This window comes from Rhincodon typus, chromosome 9 (genome assembly GCF_021869965.1).
Source record: "Rhincodon typus isolate 14 chromosome 9, sRhiTyp1.1, whole genome shotgun sequence".
In the NCBI taxonomy this organism is placed as follows: Eukaryota; Metazoa; Chordata; class Chondrichthyes; order Orectolobiformes; family Rhincodontidae; genus Rhincodon; species Rhincodon typus.
This window is the reverse complement of record NC_063340.1, coordinates 4,398,117-4,415,934: the sequence shown is the minus strand read 5'-3', so window position 1 is coordinate 4,415,934 and position 17,818 is coordinate 4,398,117. Positions and strand designations below refer to the sequence as shown.

Sequence of the window (17,818 nt, the reverse complement as noted above, 5' to 3'; positions counted from 1 at the left end):
GCTTCGGGTCAGGACTCTTCTATGAAACAATTGTCTGCAAAATTGTGATTCTTTGTGCTTCGTTCATGGTAATGATTTGTTGATCCTCTGCCCCTTTTCAACTTTCCATCGGATCTATCGCAGTCTGGATTGTGAAGAATGGAAATGATAAAGCTGCATTCCAGCAAAGAGTCTAAATAAGTTCCAAAGGTGAAACAGAGACTCACCAGACAGTGGGGAGAAACAATGTCTAGGCTATCAGCACCAGCGGATACCTTCATCAGAACTGCAAACCCGAGGTGATGCTTTATCTACACAGACTTTAGCAGCAGTGGGGATTAAAAGCACTCTGTGGGTGAAGTCAATCTACCAGAAATGTCCTCCCACTCTTTTCATTTGCCTCAGGAAGCTCTTAGCCGTGGAAAAGCGTCGAGCATTCTGACAGCTAAGCATTGCAGCCTGTTACATCTATTTTCCAAGCCACTGAGCTTTTCATTTATTCTGGTTTCTTTAATGGGCTTTTACTGTGAGGGCTGATTATTACATTACCCAATCACTCGGATTGCAACTTCTCATAATCTAACTTCTTAAAATGTGAAAATGAAAGCAATTTGTCTTATTGGATGCACCCTAAAGGGCACAGCTCCTCAACTCCTTCCGAAGCAGCATTATTTACTTGTCTGGATTCAGCAATGCCCCTTGCTATTAAACAGTAATTGTATTCATAGATATTATCATAAAAAAATACATATTATGAAGTTAACACTTCAATAGGGAACCATTCGCCCTGATAACTGGCTCTGCATTTGTTTCATCTGGAGCAGTTACTAAGTCTGTGCAAAATCTTAATTGATGCTTTAATTGTTAAAGGTTTCCAGAACAAATATGACTGGTCAAAGTCAATGCTGATGTGCTACTTTTATTTATTATTATAACAAGGTGTAGAGCTGGATGAACACAGCAGGCCAGGCAGCATCAGAGGAGCAGGAAAGCTGACATTTCGGATCTGGACACTTCTTCAGAAATGGAGGGGAAGGGGACCCTGAAATAAATAGAGAGAGGGGGAGGCAATGATGGAAGGTGGATAGAGGAACAGATAGGTGGAGAGAAGATGGATAGGTCAAGCAGGCAGGGATGGAGCCAGTAAAGGTGAGTGTACGTAGGGAGTTGGGATGGGGGTTGTTATCTCAGACTCCAGCATCGGCAGTTCCTACTATCTCTGACTTTATTTATTATTGTACTTTTTCCATTATTTAGATAAATATCAGTTGTACTAACTGCAGGATCAGATCTTTGCCTGAAGTGATAGTGACTATAGTCCTAGCGGACTGCTCTCACATCGGAGAGAGGTGACTGGTGGTGGTTTAACCTGAGGGAGGTGACCTTGGCAAGTAGGGAGCTTCATGGTAGCCTCAGCTGGTGCAGGAATTGAACCTGTGCTGTTGGAATCACTCTGTATTGTAAACCAGCTATCCAGCCAACTGGGCTAACATTAGATAATCCAACATGGGCATTCAGTCACATCATGCAATCCATTTCCTTTATATCATTACATAATTCCTTATTATTCAGCTCATGACCCACTTTGAGAACTCAGGTGTCAAGTTTTACAATTTCAACTGGATTACGGCTCTGAAAGCTTTTTAAGACATTCGTTCACAGGACATCGGCATTGCTGGCTGAGCAATGCCCTTGAGAAGGTGGTGATGAGCTGCTTTCTTGAACAGCTGAAATCCATATGGCATAGGGACACAGTACAGTGCTGTTGAGAAGGAAGATCCAGGAATTGGACCCAGCGACAATGAAGGAATGGTAATATATTTCCAAGTCAACGTGGTGTGTGACTCGGAGAGGAACTTGTAGTGGGTGATGTTCCCATGTATCTGCTGCCCTTGTCCTTCTAGATAGTGAAGGTTGTGGGTTTGGAAGGAGTGTTGAAGGATACTGGGTGAGTTGTTGAACTGCATCTTGTAGATAGTATACACTGTTGTAGGAGCTGGATGTGGTGCCAGTCGAGCTTTGTCCTGGATGTTGTTGAGTTTCTTGAGTGTTGTGGGAGCTGCACTCATCCAAGCAAGTGGAAACCATTCCATTACACTCCTGACTTTATGCCTTTTAAATAGCAGGCATGGTTTAGGAAAACAAGAGCTAAGTTACTCGCCTCAGAATTCCCAGCATCTGACCTTGCCTTGTAGCCACAGTATTTATATGGCTGGTCCAGTTCAGTTTTGGATCAATGGTAAACCCCCAGAGTGTTGATTGTTAGGGATTCAGGTATGGTAATGCCAGATAGTGTAAAAGGACAATGATTAGATCTCTCTTATTGGAGATGGTCACTATCTGGCACTTGGGTGGCATGCCACTTATACCAGTTAAACGTTTGACCCATACATTTCATCCATAACTCCAGTATATTCAAATACAGACGAAGAAGGTTTTATATAGTATGCACCCAGAAGATACATGCATGATCATCTCAATCTCCCCCAGTGAACTGGTTGTCACAATCCTCCTAAACCCCTCAATCACTTTGTTACTTTAAGCGGTGACTAAGCAACATGTCCCAGACCCTCAAGACATAGATGAGTTATCTTCCTGTTCCTTCAGCTCCTCATTACTTACAAAGCCTCCAAATGCTGTTTTAACATATCGTATGCTGGGTTCATTGAGGCAGTATGAACATTATTTCCATGTGATGTATATAATTTCAATAAACAGAAGGGAACGTCTGTAGGTGATCCCTGACTGCTGTAACTACAAGGCCATTGACTGACTACCCAGCCATGAAGATTGTGCAGTGCTGGGGTGTTAGAGAATCTGAACCAGGGCAGCGTTTAATCCTTCAGAAGAAGGCTTTGCAGGGTAGGTGAATGGTGGAGGCTGGTAGAAGAGTGATGGGGGTTTAGGGAGTAGCAAGTGGATGGGTGCATAGATGTAGGGGTTGGGTGGGGATGAATGAGAGCTGTTGTGGCAAGTCCAGTCTCGGGGGTGGGGTGGGTGTGTTCAGGTCAGAGTGCGTTGGGAGGTTGTTGGGGTCGTAGGCAGTAGGACATGGTTATATTGTGGCTGCAAGAGTTAGGTCGCGATGGGGAAAGGTTAGGGGGAGGGCTGGGGTCAGGTTGAGTTGGATCCGGTGGAATTGGGGTGATGGGGATTGTGTCTTGTCTGTGGAGCATGAGGAAAGGAGATGATGGTTGAATCTGGACAGTATCAAGTGGATGGGGGAGGGGGAGTGTCAGTGTTAGCATTCAGGGAATCAGTTTAATCGTTACCCAGGTTTTACAGCAGGGTTTAGTCCTCTAACCTTACCTAGTCAGGTTAGTGAGTCAGAACCCTCCAATGTCTCTGTGTCTCCAACATTCCTGGAGGATTCTATCACACGTTTCAACTTATAGGGCAATTCTCGAGGAGTCAGCTGGGACTTCCACATGGTCCCGACTCACAACTTCAGTCTAGCGTCCTGTCAGAACAGCCTTACTATTGGCACAACTGCGCCATTCAGATTCAGTGATGTTGACTGAGGGATGGCTATCGTCAGGGGCACAAGGATAATTGCCCCGTTCCTCTTTGAAATAGAGGCCTTTCATTTTACCATCTATGCGAGAGAGCAGACAGCTATGCTGGTTAATAGTATCGGCTAAAACATGGCACCTGTGATAGTGCAGTACTCCCTCAGTCCTGCTTTGGGTATGTCAGCTTTGGATCTGGGTTCAAGCCCTGGGGAAGACAAATGAATTGGCTGGCTTGAGAAGCACTTTCCAGTCATTATAAAATCTTAAGCTCTTTTGGAGGTGTATCTAAAGTGTCATAGAATTGCGTAAGTTACTACTTACTGTGACTCCTGCACCGATCCTCCGACACAGTGGAACCTCTCAGGAACTGTCTTCCAGTCTTTGGCCATTTTGACCATCCCTCCAGCATCAAGCACTCCATACCCAAAAAGGTGATTAAACTCCAGGCCCACACCATTCCTTCTCCATTTGTGGATCTCATCATGCAGTTGGTTGCGTTTGGAAGTCAAGACTGTCAGATGCTGCATGTCTCGCCAAGTTAGGGTGGGACTGTGGAGCAGAAATTGCAAAAAGAGCAGGAAAATGGTGTGAGGTTTTCCCATCTGTTGTCAATTGCAACTCATACAGTCAGCTTTGCAATAAAATGAAACATCCTGAAGAAATATAAAGTGGTTTAAATCTTTGTGCAATAGACAGTTTCTTTCAATATGAACTATTCTTTTGGAGTACAATGTCCAGTTCTGGTCTCCCTGTTATTGGAAGGATATTATTAAGCTGGAGAGGGTTCGGAAGAGATTTACCAGGACGTTGCCAGGAATGGAGGGTTTGAGTTATAAAGAAAGGCTGATTGGGCTGGGACTTTTTTCACTGAAATGTAGGACATTGAGGAGTGACCTTATAGAGGTTTATAAAATCATGAGGGGCATAGATAAGGTGAATGACAGGTGTCTTTTCCCTAGGGTGGGGGATTTCAAGACTATGGGGTGTATTTTTAAGATGAGAGGAAAAAGATTTTAAAAAGATGAGGGGCAATTTATTTACACAGAGAGTGGATTGTGTGTGGAATGAACTTCCAGAGGAAGTGGTGGGTGCAGATACAGTTACTACATTTAATAGACATTTGGATAAGTACATGAATAGGAAAGGTTTGGAGGGATATGGGCCAAGCACAGGCAGGTGGGACGATTTGAGCTTGGGAACATGGTCAGCGTAGACTGGTCGGACTGAATGACTCTATGACTATATTCACCTTACCTCTTTTTTGAATGAATTTTGTCCAAGAAAGGCAAATGTCAGTTGAGTCTCCGTGGTAACACTTGCCTGTTAAGAGTCAGGAGATTGCTGGGCTCAAATCCCATTTTAGAAACTTGAGCTGAGAAAACAGTGCTAACATCCTGGTGCAGTACAGAGGGAGTGCTGCTCAGTTGCAGATGCCATCTTCTGGGTGAGATGTTAAACTGGGACCCTGTCTACATTAGGGAGGTACACCCAAAATTCTGACTAGCTTTTATCCCTCAATCATCATTATAAAAACATTAGCACATCACTGTTTGTGGGAACTTGCTGTGTGCAAATTGGTTGCTGCATTTCATACGTTTCAACACATAAGGAATAGGAGCAGGAGTGGGCCATTTGGCCCATTGAGTCTGTTCCACCATTCAATAAGATCATGGCTGATCTTTTCATGGACTCAGCTCCACTTACCCACCTGCTTACCATAACTCATAATTCCTTTACTATTCAAAAACCTATCTTTCTTTGCCTTAAAAATGTTCAATGAGGTAGCCTCAGCTGCTTCACTGGGCAGGGAATTCCACAGATAAACACTGTTTAATGTTTCAGGAAATCTTACATTCATAACCAAAAAAAGGCATTTTACCTTTAGTCTTTCTTGTTCTCAAATGAATGAGATGCTTTGTTCATCTTTGCTTTGTGAAGTTTTATTCACGCTGATGTAAGGGATGTGACAATATAGGGTTAGCTTGGGCTTCAAGGATCAATTTCAAATCAAGGCAGGAATATAATCTACTGTCTCATCCAAAAACTGACACATCTGACAGAGTGAGGTCGGAAGATCAAGCAATGGGATATTTGAGGGGTCTAATAAGATTCATAGATTGGATAGGGTAGGTAGAGAGAAACCATTTCCTCTTGAGGGGAATGGCCCAGAACAAAGCGGACATAACCTTGAAGTTAGAACCAGGCTGTCAGGAATCATACAAAGGGAAATCTAGGCCGCCCTCTCTATCCTTAAAACTTGTTCAGAATATGGGTCACTTAACAATTTCCAAAATGAGTTGTTATTTTGTTGGCAAAGAGGTGTTAAAGTGGGTGCAGGAATTGAAATACAGATAAATCGTGCTTTGTTGAAATGGAACAGGGTTGAGGGAATAAATGGGCTCCTCCTGCTCGTATATTTCAAAACAGCACATTGATAGCAAATTATTTTACCTTTTTCTTTAACTAACTACAACACAATATATAGCTTACAGAATTTATGAACTACTATAATTTGCAGTTTATTGATCATGGGATGTGGGCATTGCTGGCTCTGCCAGCATTTCTTGCCCATCCCTAGTTGCCCCTGAGAAGGTGGTGCTGAGCTGCCTTCTTGAACCACTGCAGCCTGTGTGCTGTAGGTAGACTCACAATGGCCTATGGGAGGGAATTCCAGGATTTTGACCCAGCGACACTGAAGGAATGGCGATATATTTCCAAGTCAGGATGGGGAGTGGCTCGGAGGGGAACTTGCAGGGGCTAGTGTTCCCATTTATCTGCTGCCCATGTCCTTCTCAATGGTGGTGGGTTTGGAAGGTACTTTTGGAGGAGCCTGAGGGAGTTGTTGAAGAGTATCTTGTGGGTGGTGCACATATGACATCCAGCAACTCTCAACGCAGCTTATATATTGCCACGAGCATGGTAGAAAATGGCACAGTGAACATGCCAAAAGAAATACATCATACATACTTTGCCTCTAAAGCCAAGGCAAAAACACCAGCGGCCTCTGGTGCTGCAGCAGATGTCCCAGAATGACGGAGAGTACAGTTGCCGTACAAATCAGTTGTTGCCTTTAATAGAACAATTGTGGGGAAAAGGAAAGAGATAATTAGGTCATTTATTTAATTAGGCGGTTTCTCTGTTTCTCACTCAACAATAGAACAGCCATATCAATTACTCATACCCACCAGATAGCAGCCACAACATTTTGAAAGCATTAGACCCGCCAACAAAGGAACAGCCACTGCTCCATGTCAAACAGCGTGACTGAGAGAATAATATCAGTGCTCACCACACCAGCCTCTGGGTTTCTCTTCCTCCCGTTGCTGAAGGTAGAGGCAAGAGTCGAGGAGCAGCTTTCATCATAAAGCGCTGTCCGACCATCATTAATGGCAGAGTTGATGGAGATAGTCCACATGCTCGATGCATAGCCATCACAGTTGCAGTCATCGTAGCTGCCCCCATCCCCAGAGGCCCACACATAGATACTTCCCTTTCCATTCCGACCCTGCAGGAGATAATTACACTGTCAAGTTCAACAATCTGCTTTTACAAGAAGGCATTGTTCACTGCATCAATGGGGAGCAACATTAGTGTCTACCTCAGATGTAATCTTAAATGGAGCCTCTCTGTGCCCCCACGAGTGGGAATAAAAGGTTTCACAGGGTTATCATGAAATATCGAGTCAGGGGCCGGGGGGACATTTCCTGGTGCCCTGCTCAACCATTAATCTTCTTCAGTTCTCAGTCTGACCCACAGCCCCATAACTTCCACCAGGGGAAGACCAAGGGTTGACACCAGAACTGTTGGCATCAATCTGATCCAAACCAGAAATCTCCAGCACTCTTACTGCCTACCATTGATGTGCATTGGAAGGATTTGCACGCTGATAGTCAATGTACTGGGTTGTGACACTGTAAGACTATTAGAAACAGGAACAGGAGGGAGATAGCAGCTAGCAGAAGAGAAGCGATGGCCTAGTGGTGCTATCGCTAGACTGTTAATCCAGAGACATTCTGGGGACTCGGGTTTGAATCCCGCTACGGCAGATGGTGGAATTTGAATTCAATAAAATATTTGGAATTAAGAATCTAACGCTGACCATGAATCCATTGTCAATTGTTGGAAAAGCCCATCTGGCTCACTAATGCCCCTTAGGGAAACAAACAGCCATCCTGACGTGTGACTCCAGACCCACAGCAATGTGGTTGACTCTCAACTGCCCTCTGGGCAATAAATGCTGTCTAGCCAGTGACACCCTCATCCCGTGAACGAATAAAAGGAACAGGAGTTAGGCCATTCGGCCCCTCAAGCCTGCTCTGCCATTCAGGCATTTGCCTCCAGTAGTGGTAATAGCCATTAGTGTATTTGTGCCAGCCAATCTGATGTACAGCAAGATCCCACTAACAACAAGGAACTATGTGTCCTGCTGGTTGAGGCCATGGCATTGGTAGAGTGGGGAGAGGGTTAACACCCACCCTCAATGCTCTTCCAATAATGACTGCTAATGGGATCCGTCTGAGGAAGTTTACCATCTTATCTAACACAGGCCGGCACGGCGGCTCAGTGTTTAGCACTGCTGCCTCACAGCACCAGGGACCCAGGTTCAATTCCACCTTCAGGTGACTGTCTGTGTGGAGTTTGCACATCCTCCCTGTGTCTGCATGGGTTTCCTCCGGGTGCTCCAGCTAACCCCACAGTCTAAAGATGTGCACGGTGGGTGGATTGGCCGTGCTAAATTGCCCCAAGTGTTCAGGGGTGTGTAAGTTAAGTGGATGAACCCTGTTATATGTGGGGTTACTCCAGGGAGCTGGGTCTGGGTGGAAAGTTCTTCAGATGGTTGGTGCAGACTCACTGGGCTTAATGGCATCTTTCCACACTGTGGTGTTTGGAGGTCACTGGTTTGGAGCTCAAGTAGAGAGGCAGGAATACTATTCCTCCACTGAGGCAGGGAGATGCGACCTGTGTCTTAGTTAGCAGCAAACAGCAGGGCTAGGAATATCTGATCACATCTTGTTACATGCTGAGATAACAAGGTGCAGAGCTGGATGAACACAGAAAATGATTTTCTGAAGAAGGGTCTAGGCCCGAAACGTCAGCTTTCCTGCTCCTCTGATGCTGCTTGGCCTGCTGTGTTCATCCAGCTCTACACCTTGTTATCTCAGATTCTCCAGCATCGGCAGTTCCTACTATCTCTTGTTACATGCTCCTCTGTTGCATAAAGAGCAAAGCAGCTCTGCAGAGACAGTGAATTATGACTGAACTGACAGGAGACAGCTACAAGCAGCACAAATAGATGTCTGTTGCATAATAATTTTATTTATGGCTGACATTATTTGTGTGGGTGGAAGGCAATTAGATGAACAAAACGCGTCTCGGTGTTGCCAAGGGAGATTCCCCAGTGACTCGGCAGACCATTCCATCATCTGGTTTGAGACCCAGGATTTTAACTCCCCAGGTAGAGCAAGGTTTGCGATGTCGGGGAAGGGCAAGCAAACTGCTAAGAACATCAGAAATAGGAGCAGGAGAAGGCCATTCATCCCCTTAAGCCTGCTCTACCACTCAACGCTGATCATAGAGTCCTTATGCTCATTGGCTCTGTACCGCCAACGAACATTTTACCTCAACTTAACTTTTCAGTCCTATCCCCAAATCCCTTAATTCCGTTATATCTGAGAAAACTCTTGCTCATACTCATTGACCGAGCTTCCGGCATTTCAAAGATTCACCAGCCTCCCAGCGAAAAAAAAAAGTCCCCTTGTCTCCATTGTGTTGACTCACCTCTGATTCTGAGACATTCACCCCATTGCTGTATCAAGGTGGGCAATGTGCCAGCCATCTTGTGCACAGAAGGCTCCCACAAACAGTAATCTGTTTCAGGGATAGAATCATAGAATCCCTAGAGTGTACATTTGGCCTATTGAGTCCACACTGACCCTTTGAACAGCATCCCACCCTATTCCTGCCCTTACCCTATTCCTGTAGCCCTGCATTTCCCATGGCTAATCCACCTAGCCTGCACATCCCTGGACACTACAGACTATTTAGCATGGCCACTCCACCCTAACCTGCACACCGTTGGACCATGGGAAGAAACTGCAGCACCTGGACAAAACCCATGCAGACAATGTGCAAGTTCCACACAAACAAGGGTGGAACTGAACACGGGTCCCTGGAGCTGTGAGGCAGCAGTGCTAACCTCTGAGCCACCGTGTCAGAGGGTGTTTTGGTTCAATATGGGTTTGATTCATGCAGGACTGCAGTGCAGAGTGATAACTGTCCCCTTGCCCCATTCCTAGATTAAACATGGTTGCCTCGCACAGCCCTCCCCGCCCCCCCAGGTGAAAACATTTACCAGTATACCCTCTCCAGGCTCCTAGGTATAGAGTGGTCACTGGGGTGAGGTTTCTAAGGTAACTAAGGTACAAGGAACCATGGGCTGGTATTACAGGGAGATGTGTTCCCCAGCCCCCTGACCAAAGATTCCACAGTCAGACCGCCAAATCCTGGATCCCACGCAGTGATATTGAGCTGGGATTGGCCTTAATTGAGAAACAGAGTGGCTCTCCTGCCTCCATCTGGGAAGAGATCCCACCCTAGACATCAGTTGGCCAATCTGATTGCTGTCCCAGCATCGCCAGAACCCAGTGATGGCCACTATTGGGATCACAAGTAGTCATTAACAAAGAACACTGATGGCTTCCAGACAAGGTAATCCTGGGATTTTTAGATGGGCCTGCTGGCAGATCTCAGTTGTTTTATAGAGGAGACTTAAAGGAGGGGGTTACAATTTTAGGGTGGTGGCTCTGATGGGCACACATTGGATCCCACATTGAAACCCGGTTTCATAGACCACTTGTTTAACTTTTGCAGTTGGTTACTGTGGTTCGTAGTCATTGAAACATAGTCCTAAGAGGCTGCAGATGTTCTTTAACGGTGGAACAGAAGTTTATTACAAAAGAGAAGACATAGGAACAAAACCACCTATACAGGAGACAGAAAGGTTTTAACACGACAGCAAATCAAAGTTTTAACCTATTTCCCAACATCATCCATCATAGATACTCAATCCTAGAGAAATATCACCCTTATCTCTATTTTTTTTAAAGTCCTTATTTAACTGACACCTTCTGGTTTCCCTCCTTAAATTAATGAGATCTTTCTTTTACAATTCCTTTCTGAGTTTGCTGCCATAAACTTTTCTCAATTCTAATGTCTGAAACTTTTTCAGTTTTAACAACTTGAACATTTCTATTCAAACTTTCCTGGCTTGGAAACTTCACAAATTCAAACATTTCAGTTAGTGTAACTGACTCCCCAAACTAAACCTTGGTTCCCCTGCTGGGAGAAAACTAAAATTTGCTTCGGAACTCAACTCCTGATTCTTCAGAACTGAGACCAGAACCTTCTGTTCCAAAACCAACACTACAGTAATGGCCCTGATGTGCTTACTCAACCTGTCATAAACTCAACAGTATGAACATTTTATTCATTAACACTCAGGAGTTCCAACCAGGCACTTGACAATGCTCAAATGCAACAAGACCTGGACGATATCCAGGCTTGGGCTGACAAGTGGCAAGTAACATTTATGCCACACAAATGCCAGGCAATGCCATCTCCAATAAGAGACAATCTAACCATTGCCCCATTGACATTCAACGGTGTTACCATAATTCAATCCCCACTAACAACATGTTAGGGGATACCATTGAACAGGAACTCAACTATACTCACCACATAAGCACAGTGACTACAGGAGGCTAGGAATACTGTGGCGAGTAACTCATTTCCTGTCTCCCAAAAGCCCGTCCTTCATCTACAAGGCACAAGTCAGGAGTGTGATGGAATATTCCCTACTTGCCTGGATGGAAGTAGCTCCAACAACATGCAAAAGGCTTTACACCATCCAGGACAAAGCAGCCCACTTGATTAGCACAACATCTACAAACATCCACTCCCACCTACTGGTGCTCAGTAGCAGCAGTGTGTACTATTTATGAGATGCACTGCAGAAATTCCCCAAGCCCCTTAGACACCACCTTCCAAACCCATGACTGCTTCCAAGGACAAGAGCAGCAGATACAAGGGAACACCATGGCCTGCAAGCTCCCCTCCAAGCCACTCACCATCCTGACTTGGAAATATATCACTGTTCCTTTACTGTTGCTGGGTCAAAATCCTGGAATTTCCTCCATAAGAGCATTGAAAGTCTACCCACAGCACCTGGACTGCAGCAGTTTAGGAAGGTAGCTCACCCCCACCTTCTCAAGGGGCAACAAGGGACAGACAATAAATGCTGCTGCAGTCAGCAATGTCCACTGTGAATAAGAATGTCACTGTTTTATTGTGAAGTGGAGGTTGACACTCCTCTGATCACTAAAACCGAAACACCCAGAGAGGCTCACCTCCCCTCATAATCTGTAAAAAGAAATGTGGAAAGTGCTATAGACTGGCTCTCACCTCCCAATCTGTTATAAAGAAGTGGGTAAATAAAATGAAATCCTTTCACTCACTCTATAATCAACAAGTAACAATTTAGGAGGTAGCAAGAAGTGCAGATACTGTTATTTATCTAAATCTAACAGTGACCAAATTAACAAAACTACTAACAAACCAAACAATTCCCCCTTAACTACTAACTAATCCCGAATCAAACAAAGTTCTAATAGTATGCTGTTCCAATAAATACAAGTCCCACTTATGACATCTAAAATAATAGTAAAATAGATTAAAACTTAATCTCTTGAAATTATGGCCAGGATAAATCTTCTGGAATGCTCTGCACCCTCTCTGCTGATCCTCCGTCAGGAATGCCTCTCTCCATCGAATTCTTGTATCAGGAATATTAGCTAAGAGTGCTGCTATATCTTTAGTTAGATGATGGTTATGCGGAGTGCTTAGAGAATTCTGTGAGAGCTAGTGATTTTCTCTTTAGAGCTGATGGGTTGTTAACTCTATTAGATGGCAGTTGCTTTCGCACCGATTTTCAAATGCCCTCTCCTTTTATACCTTTGATAACCTATTAATTTCTTTTAATAGGTTTGGTCCTAGGTTGTCAAAACCATCAGATATAAATTTAATTGGTTTTTAATTTCTAAGTGCCTGGTTTAAATTAATTGGCTGATTTTCAGACTGGCGACTTTAATAACGAAACAAACTACTGCCTGGTTTGTTAACTATGCAACCTTTTGATGCAATGTTTCAATTTCAGGAGTTCTCTGTGAACTTGCACTTTTTAAAAATCTCCAAGCCTAGAAAAAAACATATCATTCTTAAAGGGACCATATACTCTTTCCCCCTATCATTTTACAAACATCAAATATTCTACCCAATTTTGCAACAGCTTTCCCCTTAAGAAAATGTGAACCTTCATGATGAACCTTCATTTTTTCCTCTAAATATTAACACCATTATTACTAGATTCATTGGTAATTTCAAACTAATTCTATATTTGTGTATAAAGCATTGAACACTGCTGTTTCTATCTTATATACACATTTTCCTTTTAAACCTGCGATAATGAAACCGCAATAACATTTTCATGACCCGCAACAGGTTCAATTTGTAAAATAAATGCTTGTAACATAAGACTCCAATGGAATAGTCTGGTGTTCTTGTCTTTAAATCGTTCCAAAACTGTCAATGGGTTGTGATCATTATACACAACTGTCACATTGTTTGCAACATAAACATTAAAATGTTGTAAGGCTAGTGCCAAACTGAATAACTCTTTTCCAAAAGTTGAATTTTTTTCTGGTGGATACTGAGTTTCTCTGAAAAATAACCAATTGGCCTTTCAATGCCACAACTATCCTCCTATAACAACACAGCTCCAACCCCTACATTATTTGTGTCGATGGCGACTTTCAGGGGTTTCAAGAAATTTGGCGCAGCTAAAACTGGTGCAGTGGTTAACACTACTCTTAAATTCTCAAATGCCTCCTGGCATTGTTCTATCCACTGAAACTTCATGTTCTTTTTTAACAAATCCATCAGCGGTGCCACCATGCTATTAATGCTTGGTACAAACATCCGGTAGAATCTGCTCAGTCCCAAAAATCATAACACCACCTTCTTTGAGGATGGTCTTGGAAATTCCTCGATGGCTTTCCTCTACTTTCCTCAGTATCATCTGTCCGTGTCCGATGTTGTGTCCTAAGAACGTCACTTCTGCCTTCGCGAGTTCTGTTTTTACGAAATTTATGACCAACCTTGCCTTCCATAGTTTCTCAAAAAGCTCAGCCAAATGCACATGTGACATTTCCACGAATGGCTAAAGATCACTAAGTCATCTATATAGACGGCACAATTAGTCAATCCTGGTACAATTCTGTTCATAAGTCTTTGAAATGTGGCTGGTGCATTCTTTATTCCAAAGGGTATTCTTTTAAATTGATACAGCCCATTTGGGGCTACAGACGCAGAAACCTCTTTTGCTCTCTCTGACGAAGGTACTTGCCAGTAATCACGAAGTAAGTCCAACTTTATGATTTAAGTGGCTTGTCCAACTTTTTCCACATTGTCCTCCTGCCTTGGAATCGGGTATGGGTCTCATTTAGATTATCATAGAATCCCTACAGTGTGGAAACAGGCCCTTCGGTCCAACAAGTCCACAGCGACCCTCAGAGTGTCCCACCCAGACCTATCCCCCTATAACCCACCTAATCTACACGTCCCTAAACACTATGGACAATTTAGCATGGCCAATCCACCTAGCATGTACATCTTTGGACTGTGGGAGGAAACTGGGCACCTGGAGGAAACCCACGCAGACACAGGGAGAATGTGCAAACTCCACACAGACAGTCGCCTGAGGGTTGAATTGAACCCAGGTCCCTGGTACTGTGAGGTAGCAGTGCTAACCACTGAGTCACTGTGCCGCCCCAGAATGCTGTTATTTGCGCTCAAGCCAGGTAGGACTCGAACCTACAATCATCTGATCTGAAGTCAGATGCATTATCCATTACGCCACTAATTATGGGATTGACTTTCCAATAATCACGTAGAATCATTGAGTACTCTTAGGTTTGGGAACCATTACGATTGGCGATCTCCGCTCTCTTTGACTTGGCTTGATGATGTCTTCTTGAACCATCGCTTCCACTTCCTTCTATATCTGTGCTGCTTTGAGAGGATTAAGCCTGTAGGGGTGTTGTTTTATTGGGACAGCATTCTTATGTCCACCTCATATACTATAGTATTAGTCCTCCCCATTCTATTCTTTCATTCTACTCATTCTATTCTAACTCTTTCAATCACTCCCACTGTCACTTCCCCAGTCTTGACTGGACTTTCCAGCTTGACCTTATACAGGGAAATGCTAAATCCCTCTCCATTTATTCCGCAGATTATCACCCTCTCGGGTAACATTTCAGAGGAGTGCAAATACTTTCAACTCTTACTATTAGACACTGGCTAGTTCCCGTATCTCTCGATATTTTAGCTTCTTTACCTACTCCCCCTGTTCTACCTGAGTAAACCTGACCCATACAGGTGAAGTCTTTGAAGAGATCAGGCGCTAACTTACTATCCAGCCTGTGACTAGGCTATGCACTCTCCTGCAGCTCCTCAACTTCTCTTGGGATTTCCTTCACTACCTCAACTAATCCCACTAGTTGAACCTCTTTTACCACATCCTTTTTCCCCAGTGCCTCTCTTAATCCACCAGCACTCTGACTTTGTGTGTCCCCCTCTATTACAGTGGAAGCACCTGAGGCCTTTCACCTCTTTTCCACCCTCTTGGGTTTCTTTTTTCACCTGTGGTAAACTGTTCCTGATGTGGTCTACTTTTTGTTTTTCATTGAAGGATCTCCCTTTTTCCCAATTTCTAACCCTCACGTAATGGAATTACTGTTGGGAGCTAGATTTTGATTTATGTACTCTGCAGCTCTTCTCGTTGTTTTAACTTTCTGTTCCTCAACATGAGTCCTTATCGTTTCTCAAAGTGAGTTTTTAAACTCTTCCAGCAGAATAATCTCTCTTAGAGTCTCATATGTCTTTTCTGTCTTTAATGCTCTCACCCGTCTATTGAAGTTGCTCTGTTTAGTTCTTTCAAACTCGATATAAGTCTGACCTGGTTCCTTTCTTATATTTCTGAGCCATTGTCTACATGCTTCTGGTACCAATTTGTAGGCAGTCAAAATAGCCTGTTTTACTTTTTCATACCCCATTGACACGTCCTCTGACAGCGCTGCAAACCCCTTACTAGCCCTTCCTAACAACTTAGTCTGAATTAGTATTACCCACACAGTCTCTGGCCAGTTCATCTGTTTAGCCAATTTCTCAACAGAAAATAAGAAGGCTTCAACATCTTTTTCATTGAATGTCGGTAACGTTTGGGCATATTTGTATATATTCCTACCAGGCTGTTGGCTATGATGAGTTTGCTCATCATCACTTCTATCTTGTACTTTTACTTCTGTCATTTGAAGTTAAATGGTTGTCAAAACCATTAGATTGAAATTTAATTGCTTTTTTTAGTCTGTAGGTGCCTGGTTTAATTGGCTGATTTTCAAACTGATTGCTTTAATAACAAAACAAACTACTGCCTGGATTGCTAGTCACACAGCCTTTTCATACAAGGTTTCAATTTCAGGTGCTCCATGTGCATCTACACGTTTTTTTTAATCTAGAAAAAAACACACATCATCTTTAAAAGGGACCACGCTCTTCCCCCCTATCATTTTGAAAGCGTCAAGTACTTTACCCAACCTCACAACATTTCTAAATGAGTTTCTGAGCCTAAAACTGGCAAAACTGACCTAATCCAGCTTATATCTTACAAATCTTTCACCACATCTGAATGAGATCTCTGATCAGTGCAGATTTGTGACATGCACTTAAAACCCTTACAAACTCACCCTGATAACTCTGACCTGACACCATCATCATTAGCAAAGTGCGGAAAACCTTGATGCCATTAATTCTTGTGTAGATTTTACTCCAATTACACAGGTGAAAGGCCAGTGTTTTTATTCAGCAGTGAATCTACAAATCCCTGATTGTTGTCAACACTGTAACCTGAGCTGTATAAGTGAACACCTGTTCTTGCACATTGCAGTGGCTTGTAGGCAAACACTGTTTTCACTGCTCAGTGGTTTCCATTCATTTGCCGGAGGTGCTAAACCAGAGCTTGGAAATAAACAGAAAGATACTTCATACCTGCATTACACAAACCGACTTTAACGAGACTTGATGCTTTGCTGAAAAGTAAATCAAAATTTGCATTTGCAATTTTTAAAAATTCTAAAGTAGTGCTTTCAGTTATGTGTATAGACTGGAGCTGGTAGGTTAGTGGTGATATCACCAGACTAGCGATCCCAAGCTTCTCCAGAGTTATGTTCTGCAGTTATGGGATCAGATACCCATCAGGGCAGAAGGCAAAATGCAAATTCAATGTTTTTGTTTTTAAAAGGCTATCCCAATGATGACCAAGACCACCATCAATAGTTGTAAAACCCATTTGGTTTGCTAAGGTCCTTTAGGGAAGGAAATCTGGCATGTGACTCCAGACCTGCAGCAATGTGGTTGACTCCTATCTGTCCTCTGGGCAATAAATGCCAACCACATCCCTTGACCAAATGTTTAAAAAGAGGTAGGGTCTTCTCCTCGGAGAAAAGAAGGTTGAGAGGAGATTTGACGGCGCCATTCAAAATTATGAAGGGTCTGGACAATGTGGGTTGTGACCTGAATCCCTTAAAGGGACTTGACAGGATAGAATCTGAAAGAGCGTTTCTTCTTGTGAGAAATTCCACAACTAGGGCACACTCACAAAAATGAATGGATCTTCCATTTAAGACGGGGATGAGGCAGAAATATTTTCTTTCAGGGGGCCTTATTTGGAAGGTCCTATGGAACTCTGCTCACCAGAAAGCAGTGGAGGTGGGGTCATTGAATATTTTTAAGGTGGAACAACGTGGATTCTTGGCTATTGAGGAGGTTGCAGGTTATTGGGTTCAGTGAGAATGTGGAGTTGAGGCCATAATTAGATCAGCCATGATTTTAGTGAATTACAGGGCAGGCTCGAGGGGCTGAATAACCTCCTTTTGTAAACATTGAGAAATGTCAAGAACCAAAGGATGCTATCAATATGATAAATGGCAAAAGAAACCCAATGGCCACAGGAGAAATAACCTTTCCACTTAATGATTGGTTTAGAATCTGGAATGCACTTCCTGAGTATGTGATAGAAACAGAGTCAATCTTGCCTTTTGAAGTGGACTGTAATGTTTAACTTTATTTCTTTATTTTTCTACCTTGTACCTAAATGGCACAGAGAATGGTGACTTTGTACACTTTTCACTGTACCCCTGTATTTCTGTCCTTGA

The 17,818-nt window shown here is 43.4% G+C and overlaps 1 protein-coding gene across 1 annotated transcript in view; it reads right to left on the bottom strand.

The window, feature by feature from the left end:
• pcsk2 (proprotein convertase subtilisin/kexin type 2) overlaps nucleotides 1–17,818 on the bottom strand; it is an 84,176-nt gene that overhangs the window by 1,039 nt on the left and 65,319 nt on the right. The window contains exons 9-11 of the mRNA XM_020516710.2: nucleotides 6,781–6,996; nucleotides 6,459–6,559; nucleotides 3,813–4,040 (exon numbers count right to left, since the gene is read on the bottom strand). Of these exons, the coding sequence (XP_020372299.1) occupies nucleotides 3,813–4,040; nucleotides 6,459–6,559; nucleotides 6,781–6,996 (545 nt within the window). The remainder of the gene's footprint in view (nucleotides 1–3,812; nucleotides 4,041–6,458; nucleotides 6,560–6,780; nucleotides 6,997–17,818) is intronic.